General features: G+C 42.8%; 1 protein-coding gene and 1 long non-coding RNA gene across 3 annotated transcripts in view; one reads left to right on the plus strand and one right to left on the minus strand.

Annotated features, from left to right (window-relative positions):
* Positions 1–900: 900 nt before the first annotated feature.
* LOC129668408 (uncharacterized) lies at positions 901–5,415 on the minus strand. The gene is made up of 3 exons (XR_008718910.1): positions 5,398–5,415; positions 3,632–3,703; positions 901–1,831 (listed from the first exon to the last, which is right to left on the minus strand). It is a non-coding gene; the product is annotated as an uncharacterized LOC129668408 (long non-coding RNA).
* Positions 5,416–5,693: 278 nt separating this feature from the next.
* The window catches only part of Eif2ak3 (eukaryotic translation initiation factor 2 alpha kinase 3), a 58,216-nt gene continuing 45,050 nt past the window's right edge, over positions 5,694–18,859 (plus strand). For both annotated transcript variants that reach the window (XM_055596390.1, XM_055596389.1), the window contains exon 1: positions 5,694–6,766. In XM_055596390.1, coding sequence (XP_055452365.1) covers positions 6,471–6,766 — 296 coding nt within the window. In that variant the 5' untranslated portion in view covers positions 5,694–6,470. The remainder of the gene's footprint in view (positions 6,767–18,859) is intronic.

Raw genomic sequence — 18,859 nt, forward strand, 5'->3', positions numbered from 1 at the left:
TTTTTTTAGATTTAACATTTTCTTTGACTGAGGTATTCATTTCTTTTATCTCTGGGGTATATGTTTGACTTTCTAACTTTTTCATTTCTAGTTCTATCTCAATTTGGGTTTTTAAAAATTATTCTATTTCTATTTTCATGACTTAAACTTTTTTCATTATTTCATTTCACTGTGTCTTCACAGACTTCATTAAAGGATTTATTCATATCCTATTTAAGGTCCTGAAACATTCTTGTCTTGTGTTTCAGTTATATTGCATTTCTCAGGGCCTATCGTGGTAGAGTTACTGGGTTCTGGTGGAGGCATATTGTCTTGGCAATTAATCATTGCGTTTTTCAGCTGCTGTCTAGGCATCTGGACTAAGGATGATTGAGGTGATTCCAAGGGTTGCTATCTGGCCTTGTTTTTGTTGGGTACATGTTCTGATCCTCTCTCTGGATCTTAGGGATGTGTGGTAGGTGTTCTTTGCCTTGTAGGGAGTACTTCTGGGTCCCTGCCCAGTGTGGTCACTGGGTTCCCATGTACAGAGTGTTTGTCAAGGTTAACTTGCTTTCAAAGAAAAAAGCACAGTGAGATAATGTGACATGCACACTAGAATGATGCACATTAAATGATGAGCAGTGAGCAAACCCTGACAAGAATAAGAACTACTGGAATAGTAACACCCCACGGGGGCCGTGTCACACGGTCCAGCCACTGTAGAAAAATGATTGCCACATAATCATAAACTTAAACATACACTTACATATGAACCAGTTATCCTCCATGTGGGTACCTAACAAAGAGAAACACCAACGTATTTCTATACAAATACTCATGCGTGGATATTTATAATCCTTATATCACAAATGTGTATCAATCGGTGAATGGAAAAATAAATATGGCACATATGTAATAGAATACCACCTAATAATAGAAAGGATGAAATCCCACTACCTATAACAACATCCATGGGTTCAAAAAATTGAGCAAAAGAAGCTACATAGAAAAGTATATGTTCTGTGATTAATTTATTAAAGGGTCTAGAACTTTTGCATTTGTCAGTCGTGACAGGAAACAAGTCATTGATTACCCAGGAGGAGGGTAGAAGGCAAAATTGACGGAAAGGACCAGACCCAGTGGTGCACACTTTCAATCTCAGCACTTGGGAGGCAGAGACAGGTAAATCTCTAAGTTTAAGGCCAGCTGGCTCGCCTACATGGCAAAGACTTTGTCTCAAAGAAAAAAAAAGGAAAAGGCTGGCCACAGCGCACCTGAAGACACAGCTGCCACAGCGCACCTGAAGACACAGCTGGGATGCTTTGTATCTTTTAAAACATTTTATTTATTTAATGTGTTTGTGTGTACACGTGCACACATGTGCATTCACCATAGGAAAACTTACTGGAGTCTGTTCTCCCTCTGTTGTGTGGGTCCCAGGGATCAAACTCAGGTAAACTGGTCAGACAACAACCACCTTTACCCACTGAGCCATCCTATCAACTCAAGTTCACTGTTTCCTGACTGTGTGTGTGTGTGTGTGTGTGTGTGTGTGTGTACTGAAATTCACCCATGTTTACTTTCAGCAGTCATGATAAAATGTACAGCATTAACTTTAGTACCATCGATAACCTCCACTCTCCGTAGAAGAACCCTGTTTTCATCTGGAGCGGCAGTATGCTTCCCTTTCAGCTAATGTCTGATCTGTGACACGAAAATATGGGTTCCCTTGTTGGGCTTCTACTCCTGGATAAGTGTGAATTCAGGTAGCTGTGTGCTCTTGGACTTTCCCCTTTCTTTACCAAGTGCTGGAGTTGCCATCCTGAGATTGTGAGGTGGCAAGCAGGATGTCCTTCAGGAAGAAGGGAAAAGAAAGCACACAAGTCCACATCATTGTGGGCTGTTAGGCTGTGGAGAAAAATAAACTCCTTACTTATTCACAGCAGGAAAGGCTCTTGTTATTTACCCTCAGACATGATGTCAAACACTCTCTCTTTTAATGGAATGAGTCTGCAGTTTCTGAATCTCAGATGTATCTTGCAGACCTTCTGGACCAAGCTTGTTTTAGGTCTTAATTGTTCAGAGCAGCCTTGGCTCAGGACACTTCGATGCCAGACTCCTTTTCCTGGCCTCGGCTCACTGACCAGATGGTTCGTTTAGTTCCACATCCTTTCAGTCCCCCAGGACACTCAGACCAGGCTCAGAGACTCTGTCTGTCGCTGAGACATGCTATGCTGACCTAAAACGAACAGGCTTCCTTTTCTGCCTTTCAAGTTATTACCCAGTCAGCTGCTTCTGAGTCATGACTGTTTTCCTTTTCCAAAGTGGAAAGATTTGCTTGTCATTTCCCTGAGTATCAGAGAAGTGATCCTTACTAGCTGTGTCTATCACTGCTCTTTTATGGCTACTTCATCCATCAGAGCACTTCTCTTCGTTTTTATAAATACATAAAGCATATGCATAATCACTAATGTCTGTCTGCCTACCTGGATAAGCTGTTAAAGGTCAGAAGAACAAGGACCACAGCTGTTTTGGTTACATTCTTATTAATTACTGCATGCAGGTGCCATGAGATATCCCCTAACATCTAACGAAATAAATGCATGAAGAACAACAAAATATTTGCATCATTTAAAGATAGTGAGCAGACTCCCGATTCATTAGCTTACATTAATAGCCTTCTTCATGTCATGATTACTTTGTGAAAAATTTACAAAACCATAAAGACTGTTTCCACCAACATATAGGCACCAGCTCGTTTTAAAAGGGCTGTTACAAGCTGTTAAGAATCATTTTTCATCTGATGTTAGTTTTCTGGCAACTTCCTCATATCATTTATTATCATTTATCAATATTTTTGAGTGAATAACTGAGTCAACTCGTTTGAGCTTTTTTTTAAGATATACTTTCTCTATATTTCAATATAATTTTTTCTCTAGGAATGCCTCCTAATCTCTGCTTTCAAAATGGAAAGCAGAGCTGTTCCTGTGTCCTCAGACACTTTAGGATATTGCTTCTACTGATCCCTCCATCCATAACAACAGCACTCTCATTCTCTACTTGTTTCTTTCTTCCCCATTCTTGAGTATCTATTTATTCATAATAAATATTTATTAAACACTTACTAACACCTGAACTTTGTTAGGCCCTTTGAAATACATTAATAAGCAAATGATCAAAAACTTACATACAAATAGAGGTATGCAGGCAATAAAGATAAGAATAGTATGTATAGCATTTAAAGCCTGAGAGAAATAAAGTAGGAAAAGAACAGAGAAAGTAAGGGTTCTTCTAATTTAAATAAGGTGAATGAGAGGCACCTCATCGGGAAGTTAATACAACTTTGGATAAAGTGAAAACACATCTTGTGGGTGTCCAGAAGTTATATGCTGAACTACGCCCCTCCCCTCTAAATCTGTATGTTGAAATCCTAACCCTGGCATCCCAGAGCACAATTTGCAAGTGAGACCTTCCAGGAGATGACTGAGTTAAAATGAAGCCTTAGGACGGAGCTCTAATCCAGTATTGCTGATGTCTTTCCAAGAATAAAAAGAAGGATGGGAGAAACTGCTAAGTGTTTAGAAGCATGCATTGTTCTTGCACAGGACAATAGTTTGGGTTCCAACATTCACTTCAAGCAGCTCAGAATTACCTGTAACTCCAGCTCCATGGGCTCCTGTGCCTTCTTCTGGCCTCCACAAACACTGTGCTCACATGTACAAACCTATACTCAGAGATACACATACACATAGTTAAAAATAATTAAAGTAAAACATTTTTACATTATAAATTTATTTTTTCATCCAATATATATTTTGTGGTATTTCCCACTCCCCCATCTCCTCCTCACCTCACTACTCACTCAGCATCATGTTCTTTGTAAAACAAAAACAGCGGGGGGGGGGGGGACAACCGAAAACGAAAGCAGACAAACAAACTGAAAAAATATTTAATAGGACAAAAACCCTTCCAAAACAAAACAAAAAGTGCACAAAACAGCTTTTTGTCTTAGCTAGCTAACTACTCTAGGCAAGGGGCCTGCCCTGGTGTATGGCTGATATACTCCATTAGAGAAAACTAGCTTTCCTTTTCCTGGCAAGTATCTATGGCTTTAAAGGTGGAACGTTGTGTCCACTTCCCCAGAATTGTCAATGCTGCGATTTTTTCTGGTGTGAGACTTTGTAGTTCTTTTGTATGCTGTCAGGGTCCCTGTTGAATCCATATATGCAATAGTGGCACAAATGTTATGGGAGTAGCCAGCCACTTTTTATTGGATTTAAGTCCCACTCCATAAGATGGAACCCATAAGCTGATGCTGCTGAAGTGACCAAGAACTTGAGGCTAGATAGGCCACAGACTTATCTAGTAGTAGGGCAAAACTACTACTGTTGTGTTATAAGAACATAGCAATAAAATGACTCCTAATGTCATATTGCTGTACCCATAGAGTAGAGCAGTGTTCAACCCTCATCAGAGAAACTTCTTTTTGCAATTGGTGACAATTAACAAAGAGATCCAGAACTAAACAATTTACACACAGTCAGAGACTTTGGACCACTTGGCCCTAAACAGGATGTCTGTATCAAACCTCTCCCCTCAAGCCTCAAAGTGCTGTGCCCAAGAAGAGGAAAGATTGTCAGAGCCAGAGGTGGCAATAACTCCAAGGAAAGTTTCCTCCAGACAACAGGACTGATACACATTGTCAGAGCCAGAGGTGGCAATAACTCCAAGGAAAGTTTCCTCCAGACAACAGGACTGATACACATATGAACTTAAAATCTTTAAGAATAAGTAAAAAGAAAGAAAGAAAAAAAAGAAAAGAAAAGAGATTCATGTGTGCGGAGGAACGTTCACATGAAGAGGCAATAGAGTGGCACAAATTCAGCCCCGACGGCTCCTAATAGTGGAATTCTAGACTCTAGAGCATGCACGCTTTGTGGGATTTGCAATGACAACCCTAGAGAACTCATTCTCGGGGTAAGAACTTCAGGTCTTTGGTTTTCATCCTGAGCAAAACAGATGGTCATTTGAAGGTCATAGAGAAAGGTTGAGTTCCACAGTCGAAGACATTTGGGATGAAAACGGGACTCTTTCATCAAAATGGGACATGCTTCAACAAAAGCATGTCAGAGTGTAAGAGCTGGGTGGAGTGAGCCGGTACAGTGGGTGTGGGACGAGGGAACAAGAAAGGAAGATAAGGCGTCGAGGGATTTGTGTACAAAAGAGCGAAGAAAAACGTGGTCAGAACTAAAGGGAGAAACAAGTTTATAAGGATTGGGGCTGGGAGGAACTTAGTGTGCTTGTGCAGGCGGAGACCAGCGCACACAAATTGCCAGCATCTTTAAAAGTCTTCCCAGTGGTTTGGCTAGTGTCCTGAACACACTGCTGAAAGATGCAACCTCGTACTGTCCCACACACCTGCTCAGGGATCTTCAGGGTGTTCTTAAGAGAATTTTAGATGATTTAACTAAACGTTCAAACTTTCTCCACTTCTGTCTCCTTAGGGCAGTGTAAAGCACCCCAAACCGACCGGGAGACTTGAAATTAAGTCGCATTTTAGGACTATGTGACCTTGAGCAGATTACTTAAGGGCGCCAGGCGTGGGTTCCTCGTTTATAACCGAGTAGGTGACGTTCCAGGCGCGCTGGGTTTTCTGTTCTACAGGTCACTGTCTTCTCTATCAAAGCTGTAATTCTCAGTACCGTCCTGGCCGCTATTGGACAACTCCTGAACTTTTCTCTTCCACTCACTTTTAAGGTCACGCGACCTGCGCAGTCACACACACCACCCTCCCCTTTCCCTTTCTTGCAAATAGATCCAGCGTGGAACAAGCAAAAGCATATATCCCTTTAAGGTCGGCCACCTCCCGGCCACCCGGGACTTCCTCCCACTCTTCCTTTCACTGGGGACCATCCTCTTCACAGTCAGAATCAGCCACGTACTAAGAGCCGCTTCCAACCAATCAAGAAGCAGTTATCGCCGGCCTTTGAAGGGCATCCACTTGCACCAATGATCTTCAAGTCTTCTCCAGCGCCTCGGTCTGAGAGGCGAGGCTAATTGCAGGGTGGGCCAATCTGTACCGGAGAAGGCGTTCGGGATATGGAATGGTTCAGCAATCAGCTAGGAGGACTCTGGGGAGGGGCATTTCTCATTGGCCACAGCTTCCGGAAAAGGGCCGGACTTCCACGGGCAAAACTACAATTTGATTGGTAGGTATAATGTTGACAACCAGGACCGGCTCGGAATGGCAGGGCGCTCAGCCAATCGCAGCGCAGACGCGCCGAACACTCGCTCAATGGGCGATGTCCGCACAAGGCTGTCACTCAGGTGGTGGTGGCTGAGACGTGGCCCGGCAGCCGTGCTGCTGCGGCGCGAAGTCGGGAGGCGGCGGGGTCCGTGGTGCGCGCTCGCGGTGCTCCGGGGCTCCGAGCGGCGGGACGGGCGAGCGCCGACGGCCGGCTCTCCATGCCCGCGCGTGGGGCGGGCCGCTGATGGAGCGCGCCACCCGGCCCGGGCTGCGCGCGCTGCTGCTGCTGCTGCTGCTGCTGGGCTGCGCGGCGGGGGTCTCGGCGGCCGCGCGCGCCCGCAGCCTGCTAGCGCCCGCGGCGGATGCGGCGTTTAGCCTGGGGGCAGCGGCCGCCCCGACTTCGGCTGCGCGGGTACCTGCGGTCGCTACAGCCGAGGTGACCGTGGAGGACGCCGAGGCTTTGCCGGCTGCCGCCGGCGAACAGGAGTCACGCGCGACGGAGCCCGACGACGACGACGTGGAGCTGCGGCCGCGCGGCAGGTGAGAGGTTGCGAACCGGAGTCGGGGTTCCCCTCGCAGGGATGAGAGTGACTGCGGATGGGCAGAAAGCCGCGACACCTTCCGGAGCGCCTGCCTGGTCCTGGCTGTGCGAGGGTAACAGCATCTTCAAAAGAGGATGAGGGATGCTTGTAGAACACAGCGCCCGGCGTAGGAAAGAAAGTCAGTTCCCCGCTTTCATTGTTTTTAACCACCCTCCGGGGGTCCCTTCTACACTCCCACACCCAAATATGTGACTCATTCTGTCCTGGTGCTGTTGCGACAGTTGTTTTGAGAACGGACTTTCAAAAGAGATGTCTACATTTATCCTCCAAATACAGGTCCGTCGTGGCGCCTAGTCTAGGGTTTTGATTTTCTGTTTCTCTAATTGAGATCTGCCGGAACACCTGCATCAGAATTGCCAAGGGGATGCTGGTTAAATGGACAGTTTTCTAGGCTCCGCCCCCATTTACTAAACAAGACTTTCTGGGTATGAACCTGGAATCTGCGTGTTGAACAAGCACTCCCCTCAGCTCTTGAACACACTGAAAGTTTAAGGACTGTGGTTAGGCTCTTGTATACCGGCAGTTCTTTGATATTTAAAGGGAGTTAGCATATTTTATTTCGGTTGGGTTTCGTGGCCTTTATAAGCATATAAATTCAAGAGACAAGTTTTAGAGCAAGGTCTTCGTGGAATCTAAAACACTTTAATAATAAAGAATTTTGCAGACAGCCCGAGTGTAGAAAGTGGTACTGTTTAACAAAAGGAATGATAAAAGAGCATTAGGTAAATTAAGACAGGAGGGTCACATCTAAGTTAGAAAGTATAAGTTTGTAGCATAGTAGTTACTAGATTGTAACAAGTATCAGAAGCTTGATATATGTACCCAGCGACTACCAGAAACAGGCTAAGCCCTAAAATTCCCCCTACACTGCCTGAATGTTTATATTTAAAAGTTTTTAAGTAGCAGATAGCACGATTTTCCTACATTTGATAATGTATAGACTCTCCTAGAATGAAGTAGCTGTACAGAGTAAATTACACAAAGTAGAATGAAATATTCTATTTTTCTTAGAACACATACCTGCAGCAGTAGGCACTTACTAAAGCTGACCAGAGCTGACCCAGTTTATGGCTGTGGAGCAGATAGCTTCTGCCCTTGGGAAGCCTATGAAGTCCAGCAGGTGGGATGAAACAGGAGGTCCTATTGCTGGGCCAAAGCCGTACAAATGAAGTGTCATGGGTGATCTGAAGTTTTGTGGTGTTTACTCTGTAGGGCAAAGGTAGGTTCGTAGATAAGAAATTGCTCTGACAGAAAGATTTGGTTCTTGAAAATGGCTAGAATTCTGAAAGATAGTGGACTTAAGACAGCAATAGACATGGGGGCTGGAAATCATATTGAGACCATTTTGACCTGTGTGCCTCTGTGTGTGTGTGTTTTTACTATCCTAACATCATCCGTTGGAAACATGTTAGATCTCCACAATCAGGTGCCACCCAACTTACTGCCAAGCATCTGCACTGTAATAGATCACCATATGATTTATATTTATGTAACACTTGAGAAATGTTATCTTGAATAGCAGGCCTAAGCAAAAGTCATGCTGAGATATTCCTCTAGCAACAAGGTTTATTGAAACTTGAGGTAAGGATACTAAAAGAATGTTATAGCAGTTCAGTAGTATGTGCCATTACATGAGACTTATGTGAGAGATAATTGAAGCAAAATCTTAGTTCCTGGCAAGTAAATTGGTTCTTCTTCTCTTGATACATCTGTAATAAGATCAAGAGTTGGTGGCCAGAAGATAAGAGCAAACAGGAACATTGAAAGGTTTAGGGAATCTGGGAGGAAAAATTAAGGTGTTTTGGTATTGGTCCTGATGCCTCAGAGATGCAAGTCATCCAGGTAGATACTTGGCCAGAAGATGGAAAGGAAAGACTTGGACTAGAGTGAAGGCAGGACAGATAGCTATAGTTATAAGAAAAAAGGGGGAGGGGCACAAAAAGCCCCAGGAAATGCCTTCATCTCAAACAAAGCACAAACACAGCTAACTATATAGGAGGATAGGATTGAGTCTGGAAAGATTTGGTGATGAGCACACTTAACTGGTAAAATAAGAAAATAAATGGCGATGTCTCACTCCCTTCTTACTCCCTTCTTTCCATGGATAGTCTATGAGGAAGGAGCCTGTATTGACAGGTTGAAAAATGAAGGAAAAAAGGAAAACATAAAGGAAAGCCCTGTGAGGTGGCTCTTGCTTATAATCCCAACACCTGGGAGGCTAAGGTAGGAGGATTGCTGTGTGCTGTGAGTTCTGTAAGAAAGGAATCTGCTTGTCAGTCAGAAGGGTCACTTTTTTCTGTATTCAGAGAAACAGAGTGAAAATAGGGGAAGTCAGGACAGTCTGTGATCTCTGGCCCACAGGACTGCACCGCAGTGTGAAGTTAGTATTGTGTGAATGAGTGAGAAAGCCAAGGGTGAGTTGGGTCAGCAGGAGATAATTATTCAAAGTTTTTTTCTAAGTGTCCTTTACAAGTCAAAACCCTGAAATTATTAGTTCCATGATAACAGAGCGATATCCTGTTTGTTTCAAGAGGAGGGCTAGGGGGACTGAGCTGAGTTAACCAAGCGGTGATTGCAAACAGCTGTGAAGAACCATGGCACTGGCAGAACAGGGGGAGGTGGAGAATTAAGGTCTGCTTTTTTGTGCCTTGTCTTTTGATGTTTAACTAGACGGGACCTACCGGAGATTCATTTTCCTCTCTCTCTTGATAGGCTTTCATACTCTGTGCCTCAGGCATGTGACTAACCGGACAAACACTCATTTTTCCAAAAATGTGAACTTGTTTTTTCAGTAGCAGTCTCTGAAAGTTTTCTTCTGAGCTTTAGACTGGTAAATGGTATCTGTTGCCACTTCCTCCAACACACACACACACACACATACACACACACACACACAATTAAGAAGAACACCTCAATCAGACTTACCTGGCAGATTTTATGGCTACTGCTGCACTTATATATCAGCTCTAGTTTCAACATATGTAGCAAATTGCCAAGGGTTACTCCTTTAGTGGGTTGGGCCAGCAAAGTTTTTCTTGAGGTTCCTGAAGTGGGTGGGTCATTTGCACATTGAAGACATTTTGAAGCTATAAAGGGCAAATTAATCTTGCAAAGTGTATTTCCTTTTTCCTTGCTTGTTCTCTCTACTTCCTAACTAAAGTTGATAGGTCTTTCTGGTTTCTCTATATACTGAGCATCTGCTAATGGAAGTTTTCGAATTTAATGAGACAACATCAAATATTTTGCAAATGTAAAATGATTTAATTCCTCCTTTTTAAAAAAAAAAAAAAACCCAAAAACCTCTGTCTTTTCCCAAACTGAGTTGATAACAAGTAAGGGTACAGAAATCTGGTCTTCCTCCAATTTTTAAATCCATAATCATAGTATTTTCTTTGTTGCTTTAAACTCCTTCAGGCCTTTAAATAATATAGTATCTCCAAATACTGTGTCAAAAGACAGTATCATCAATCGTGTAGGCCTGTCAGTGCTCGCTCTGCCCACTCCAGGGGGTTACCAAAAATCACACTTAAAGAAGAATTTACATGAAACTTCCCAAACAAGTTGTAAGCCAAACTAAACAAGCTTTAGGCCAATAAATAGACTATCTTTCCTCTCTGTCATTTTCTTTGACTTACCTGATGCCTAGACTGAATATCTGTGACAGGGGCTAAGCTGTTTTGTATCTGAACTCAATTCTGTAAGTTCATTTTACAAAAGTGAACTGTTAGTGGCTGTGAGCAGTAGTTGGAACTTGGCTCCTCAGTACCAATTACCTGGGATCTCCACCTGCTTTTTCTTTTTCTTTTTTATACCATGTTATTTGTACATGTTTATCAAATTGGTTTAAAACACTTTGAGGGACTCTGGGTAGCATGAGAAAGGCCCAAGGCTTAATCCAGAGCACCAAAAGCAAGCAAACAAAGAAACAAACAAAACCTGCATAAGACAACAATAACAAAAGGTAGAGAACTTTGTAAGGTACAGGAGTAAATGTGACAGGAGGAAATTAAATATGTAGCTTTTAAAAATCCTGTTGTATTTGTGAGTAACCATTTTGAATAAAATTGTTCCATTATATAACATGACAAATGTTTTTTTTTTTTTTTTTTTTTTTTTAATTTTCTTCACATAGCCCAGGCTGGACTTGAACTCATGATCCTCCAGCTTCTACCATCTAAATGATGAAATGTTGGGACTTTTTTTTTTTTTAAGACAGAATGTTACAGTGTAGCCCAGGCTGGCCCAAACTCATGATCCTACAGATTCCCTAGTGCTAGAATTGCAGGCTTGTGGCACCGTGTTCCTACCCGGAAAAAGTTTCCATTAAAAAGGACTCTGTGTTACTCTTGTGTTACCTGTAAATTTGCTTAAGTTTCTTCAAGGTCTAGCTGATATGTCAAAACAACTGAGCATAGTTGACAGCTATAGGCGTTATGTTTGTTTTCGCTTGAGGCCTGTTGTTCTTATCATATGTTTAAATACAGAAAACTTGATTGTAAGATTTACTTAGTAGATGAGGACTAGGAAGTCAAAGCCAGTCAGCACTAGGTTTGTTGTTTTTATGAGAATACATGCTTCCTTTATTGATGTGTGTACAGTGGAAGATTCTTGGCATATATTTCTTTTTGTTTTTGTTTTTGTTTTTTTTTTTTTGGCTATTTTTTGGGTATTTTTAATTTTTTGTTTGTTTGTTTGTTTTGGTGTTTTAAAAACAGGGTTTCTCTGTGTAGCCTTGGCTTTCCTGGACTTCCTTTGTAGACAGGCCTGCCTCTGCCTCCCCTGCCTCTGCATGCTGGGATTACAGGCATGTGCTACTGCGTCTGGATATATACATATATATATATTTTTTTTCCAATAAAATCACATTTCCAGATGTCTAAAGTATATTCACTAGAAGGAAATAAATGGAAAATATTAAAGCAAGCAGTTGTTAATCTGTAAACTATTCAATCTAGATAATGCCTTCTTTCACCTGCTGGAACTGTCCACAGGATATAAGACTTCCTTGAAATAACTTTACAAAGGAGTTTAGTATCTTCCAGAATCCAGCAAAGTCAACTGCCAGTAGACAGTTGTTCTGATCAACTTTAGTCAGAGCCAAGGCGGCCTGTGTATTCACTTGGCCTAACGTCATTTCTGCTAAGTTGAGGGCATAATCAGAGTGGTTATAAGATAAATGAAACCTTGATGACATTTCCGGAAGGAAAAAAAAAAAGTTGCATATTACAGTAACATAATAGTCATTGGGGAAGATTTAGAGTTGACAGAATTAATAGTGTTGGGAAGTCTGAAATTCCCCAGTCCTGTCTGTGAGTGATCCAAAGCAAGTTCCATTTCTTTTCTTCTTTCTGTTTGCCTCCTTTCTGTTTTATGTGGTAATGCCTTTACATCAGGTATTTAATTTGTGTAATAAACATTTCTTTACTAAGTTAGGCACTGTTGGGTACTGAGAATAGGAGAAGCTCAGGGTCTGACAGAAATAACTTGGTTTACAGAATTAACTAGATTGTAGTAGATAGTCAGGCATCCCTATAATGAAGGTGAAGAGATTGGGATTGTCGCTGTCATTTTATCAAATCCTTAAATAGGAAAAGTGTCAGTGTGGGAACTGGAGAGATGTCTCAGTGGTTGAGAACACTTGCTGCTCTTGCAGAGGTCCCAGGTTTGGTTCCCAGCACCTGTATGGTGACCTATAACCATCCATAACTCCCATTCCAAGTGACCTGATACCCTCTTCTGACCACCCGGAAAACCAGGCATGAATGCAGTGCACATATACGCAGGCAAAACATATATATGTCAAAGAAATGTCAAAGGCCAGAGAAGCAGTTGCCACAAAGCCTGGCAGTGACTGCACTTGATCTCTGGAACCCAGATGAATGCCACGTCTGTAATCCTTACACTCCTACACAGAGATGGGAGGCACAGACAGGAGAATCACCCAGATACTTGCAGGTCAGCTAGCCTGGAACACACAGTGTCTCAGCAGAAACAAGGGAGGCCAGGTTCCAAAAAAGGTGGAAGGAGGATTCTCTCTCTCTCTCTCTCTCTCTCTCTCTCTCTCATGCATAATAATAAATAAAAATTTTAATAAAAATATTCTTTCAGGTAGACTAGGCAACAACATCACACATGGAAGGGCGTTGTGTGGGGAGGGGTTACAGTGAACTTAGCAGGATTTCTAAGCCCGAGTTCCCAGATCACTGTGTGCCTGCACATGGGACCTTTGAGATCTGGTGGGAATCCATGGACCCATAGGTTTTTAAAATAATGTAATGGAATGAGACATTTAATAAGGAAAGCAGTAATTAAGAAGCCAAGCCATTTGTGGTGATGTATACCTGTAATCCCAGCACTAAGAGGCAGAGGGAGAAGGACCAGGCATTCAGGGCCATCCCCTGATATATACAGTGTTATCTGAGGCCATAAGACATCCTTAGGCCATAAGACATCCTGTTTCAACAAACAAACTTCTTTGTCTTGAGCTCAAATGATGTCAAACGTTAGGTAATAACTATAGTTATTTCTTTCTGGAAACCCTGAATATTTAGGTTAGGTTAAGTATTTTCTTTAAAGCTGGGACTACCCAGATGGGTCAGCAGGTGAAGGGGCGTGCCACCAGCCCTGAGGACACAGTCTCCATCCCTAGAACCTACTTGGTGAAAGGTGGGAATCAACTCCTGTTAATTGTCCTTTTACCTCCACAGTTCAGATTATGGCACACTGTATGCTCCCCCCAAATAAACAAAATAAATGTTTTAAAAAAAAACAGCAGCATTAAGCACTTGGCAAATAAAATATTTGCAGACAGGGTGAAAATTGAATGAACAAAGGAACCTTGTTGAAAGGCTGGAAACCCATGGGGGGGGTGTTGTCATGGGTTGAGAGAGGTGTGAGGAGAGGGGATTAGCTTGGCAGAAGTGACAGAAAGTGAGGTTAGGAAAGTACACAGGAGCCAAATTGTGGAAGCCTTCTGTCCCTGACAAAGCAGTTGGCACATCAGAAAAGTTAATCCGAGCTCTACCCTGGAAGCTCGTTAGAAAAACGAAGAATAGCTCCTGGGGCCAGAAAGTACCTCAGAGAGGCTTTAAAGATGTTTTGATGAAAAATGAGCCTGTTTTAGGGCCAGGGCAGGGGTAATGGAGAAACAAATGTAAAGGCAGCTTCGGGATTAGGTCAAGAGTACATGGCTATGATCTTAATGCCCCAAGAGGGCGAGAGAGCAGGTGGAGGCGATGTCTGCGTTACATGTCTGATGGCAAAGTGAATGATTACAGTGTGAAGAGAGAAAGAAGTGGGAAGAAGAAATTGGGTGAGAGGTTTGATTTTTCTGAATGTGTCGTCCTCAGAAGATGTGGAACCTACCTGCTGAGCTATCGTGGAAGGGGTGGTGACCCACAGTACCATGTAAGTTTTATTTGGGTCTGTTGTTTTCCCGGAAGGAAAAACTCTGGCTTTTTAGGAATAATGTGCAGCACAAGCAGTGTACATTTGCGCCAGGAAGAGGTGGGGCGCTATGGGAATGAAGGTGAGCATGTGAGGAGCTGGCCCTTTGGGGAGGCAGGGGCCTCTTTGGATCACTGAAACCCTTCCGGGCGTAGCTGGAAAGACTTGGGACGGTGCTTGCTGGGAATCCCAAACACATGCTCTGCCACACTAAAGAACTAGCACTTTCAGAAGTGCTTACGGCTCGTGTTCTACCATGAAGACTTTGCCTCCTCTATTGCACGTTATTTGGCACAGCGGAGCTTAGTGTGTAACTCACCCTGCATATCACCACACATTGTCTTGTGAGCCTTTAAAAGTTTGTAATAATTTTTGTGGTCATGCAAATTGAGTCACAGTGATCTAGGAGAAATAGCTGCTTTTTTACCTGTTAAGAAACAAGGCGAGGGGCGGGGAGAAAGCTCAGTAGAGCTAGCACTTGCAGCCCTGCGGGTGTGAAGACTAGAACCCACACTCCTCCACTCCTCCCGCCCTCAGGAAACTAGCCAAGCAGACTAGAGGGAATTGGCAAGCTCTGGGTTCCACCGGAGAGTCTGTCCCAGTAAATAGAGGACTCAGCATTCAAGAGCACTTGCTGCTCTTCCAAAGAGGACCCCAAATTTGGTTCCTAGTACCCATATCAGGCAGCTCACAATTTCTTGTAACTCCATCTCCAGGGGATCCAACAGCTTCCTCTGGCCTCCACAAGCACTACAAATATGTGACCTACACATGCAAAGCATACAGATGCACATACTACATATAAATAAAAATAAATCTCTTTGTGTGTGTGCAGGGAGGAATATGGGTCCTCTATAGCCTTGGCTGGCCTGGAACTCATTATGTGGACAGATCAGCTAAACAGCTCTGCCTGCCTCCCAAGTGCTAGGGTTAAAGGCATGTACTACCAAGCATAGCTAAAAATAAATCTTGTTGTTTGTTTATTTTTTAAGTCATTAAATAAAATGGAGAACAACTGAAGAAGACACCAGATGTCACACTCAAGCTTGCATGTGACACACATATGCATGCAAAATAAATATATAAATAAAAATTATAAAAGCCCAAGCTGAGTGCAACTTTGAGGAGAATAAAGACAGAGCCATGGAGATGTGTACCAGGTCTGACTTCCAAGCCCTCCCTGTGAAATCTTTGATTCTTGAATAAGTTAAGGGTTTTCATCTTGTTTGAAATTCTGAATTCATGGGGAGATAAATGCCTTCCTGTCTGCCCCTTGTCATCTCTCTGTCCTGTGTGACCTCTGTCCTCTCGTTATCCATGCGTTCAGCTGGAGCACTTTGGTTTTTAGCAGAGTCTGGTTACTTGCGGCTCTCCAGTGGCAGTGAGCATGCACCTCTGACTGTAATTCAGTGATGTACAGAACCTCAGGTCTGTGCTGTGCCAGTGGTGCTGCTCAGTTCCAGCTGTGGCACACGGGGTCCCTCGCTTCAGGACACGCGCTGTGGGAAGGAGCCAAAGCAGTGTGTGACTGCCAGCTTGTCATACACCCGAGCCTGCAACAGACAGGTAGAGGATTTTATAGGCTTGTTTTGTATACTTGACAGAGTACTCAGAAGGCTAAGGGTGAGGCTTTCTTGACCTCAGGAATTCCAGACTAGCTTAGGCGACAGATAGAAAGCTCAAAAGATATTAGACTGGTCCTTTTCTTTGATATGTCATCCAAAGTTATGTGGCAACATCTTTATTTTCACAAATTAGATAAAGACTTACTACTTAAAAATTCAAAACAGGAAAATGAATGTATAATTTGGTGATTACATGTATTTTATGTGTTTTGTTTTGTTTTAGACAGGGTTTTACTGTGTAGGCCAGGCTGGCCTTAAACTTGGTGTGTTGCCCAGGCTGGTTTCCTTCTGTCTCCTGAGCATTGGGATCGTGGAGTGTGCCACTATACCTCACAAATTCGTGCTTTGAGAGATTCAAATGAGTTTATATTAACTTATTTCCTTTACTTTGTGCATATTGTGCAACAAATGCAATGCAAGGAATAAAGTTGTCTTATAATTCTAAACAGGAACGTAAGTATATACATATTTGGAATTTGCTTGATCTTTTAAAGGGATTTTAAAATGTTATTTATTGTTTGTTTTGTGTGTGTGTGTGTGTGTGTGTGTGTGCGCGTGTGCGCGTGCGCGCTCCTTCAATGTGTGCTTAAGCACACACATTGAAGACCAGTGGACAACCTTCAGGAGTAACCTCTCCTCGTCTATCATGTAGGTCCCAGGGATGCTGAGGTTGGCATCAAGTACTACCAGCTGGGCGCTCCCTGTCTACCCAATATTATCCCTGCCCTTGTGTGGTCTTTAAACATGGCAAATAAGCCCGGTGAATTCCTAGTGTTCAACTAGGAATTGAAACCAGTTCAGTTGAAAACAGTGTTCAACATTCTTTCATCCACTGTGTCATTTATAGAGTCTGCTGTGTGTCTAGGGTGTATGTCCCATGTGAAAGAGACAAGTTAAGAGAAATCATGCAGTTTGAACATTTGAGGGATTCTCAGCGGATATATCAACACTGATATGTCAAGAAGCCTGTTAGGAAACTTCATTTTAGTAGACAGACATGTGTGCCCAGACCTAGGGAAAGTCCTAAAGGCAGACATTAAAATTTGGGAGTTGCCAGCACAGAGATGTGTTTGAAGCTAGGAGACTGGCTCAGATCACCAAAGTAGTTAAACAGAGGGAGAGACTATTTTAAAAGGCTATAAAAATTAAAAGGAACCAGAAAATAGAACTGTGAAAGAGGATCATAGAAATGAGCACAATAATAATAATAATAATAAATTATTTTTATATTTTTATTTTTAAAAATTTTATAATATAATTACATAATTTTCACTGTTCCGATTCCTTCCTGCAGTCCTTTCCACTTACCCCATTTTCCTATATCAAATTCATGGCCTTTTTTTCCTTAATTGTATACACATACACACACACACACACACACACACACACACACACACACACACTCCTAAATATATAAATACAACCTGTTCAGTCAATATAAAGTTACTTCTATGTTTCAGGGCTGAGCACTTGGCACTGGATAATCAGCTGCAGGGGTGGGGGCAGCTCTTTTCTAGGGAAGACTTTCTCCCAATCTCAGCATTCCCCAGTTGCTGGCAATTTTTTATTTAGGGTTGAGACACTTTCAAGCTTTCCCGCTTCCGTGATATGTCCATTGGTGTCATCATTGTTCAGGTCCTGTTTAGGCAGCCCTGTTAATGAGCCTTCAGGGGTGCGGTTTCTCTGCCATTTCTAGGAGACACAACCTCACTGCAAGCTTCCTGTTCCTCTGCTTCTTACAGACTTTACACTCTCTCTTCTGAAATGACCTGTGAGCCTTGAAGTTGTGTGGTAGATGTATGATTGGGATTTGGCACCACGTGATTACATTATCTCTTGTCCTCTGCATTTTAATTGGTTGTGGTTTTCTACAGTGGTCTATGTCTGTTTCACAAAAACAAAAATATGAGGCATGGTGGCAATGCTTGCCAGAAACAAGTGGGTCTCTGAGTTCAAGACAAGCCTAGTCCATATAATGAGTTCCTGAACAACCAGGGCCACATGACTATAAATACATCAGTCAGGAAAGATGGTATCTTAAAAGCCACTAAAAAAGTATGTTTCAGGAGTGGAGGAAGGGGAAATTGGTTGGGATGTAATATGTGTAAAGAATAAAAATTTAAGAAAGACTGTGTTTCACAAAGTTCAGCACTTATACTTGGCACTGAGTATTTGTCATTGTGAAGGTCGCAGTGACTCCAGGATGAACTTCCTTGTGCTGTGGGAGTTTTCTAAAAAGAAGCAAGAAAGGGATTGGAGGCTAGTTATAAAAGAGTGATTTGTTTTGCTTGATTTAGTATTTGGACTTTGGGTTGTTTTTTTTTTTTTTTTTTTTAGTTCTTCTGCCTCAGTCCCCCAGATGCTGGGAACATAGGCATATCCATCAGGCCTAGCTGGTTCTGATGTTGGAGGGACTTATAGCAGATTTGAATCCTATTCTTGTGTATTCAGGGCTGGTGTAGTGAAGTACCGTCACCTGGGTGGGCAGAAACAACAAGTGTTTTCCTCACAGATGTGGTAAGAAAGCGGTGAGGGCAAGATGGTAGTAAAGGTTGTAGGATTAGTGTTATACCGTCCTGTGGAGTCAGAGGGTTGTTGGAGTAAAGAATAGGAAGCGAGCAGGAACAAGAAGGGCTGGTCGCTGGGGCAGCATTCCTGAAGTGTGGTCCAGACAGAGTCAAGGGGCTGACAGGAGAGGCTGGTGCAAGGTAGACACGGTAAAAACCCTGAGAACTGAGGCAGAAGTAATGTGAGGTAGTGACAGTCGCCAGCAGCCAAACTCTTCCACAAATAAGCTGGTGACCTTTGCAAGGTCAGCACAGGACCATTAGGAGGCTTGATGGATGGAACCGTCTGATCCTAAGGATTTTGAGGGAGAAGAGGAAGAAAATGAACCAGAAGTAGCAAGGAGATAAAAAAAACTGGTAGTCAAGAATCATGATAGAATGTTCTCTTCTCTG

This window comes from Psammomys obesus, unplaced genomic scaffold (genome assembly GCF_907164565.1).
Source record: "Psammomys obesus unplaced genomic scaffold, mPsaObe1.curated_primary_1811, whole genome shotgun sequence".
NCBI lineage: Eukaryota > Metazoa > Chordata > Mammalia > Rodentia > Muridae > Psammomys > Psammomys obesus.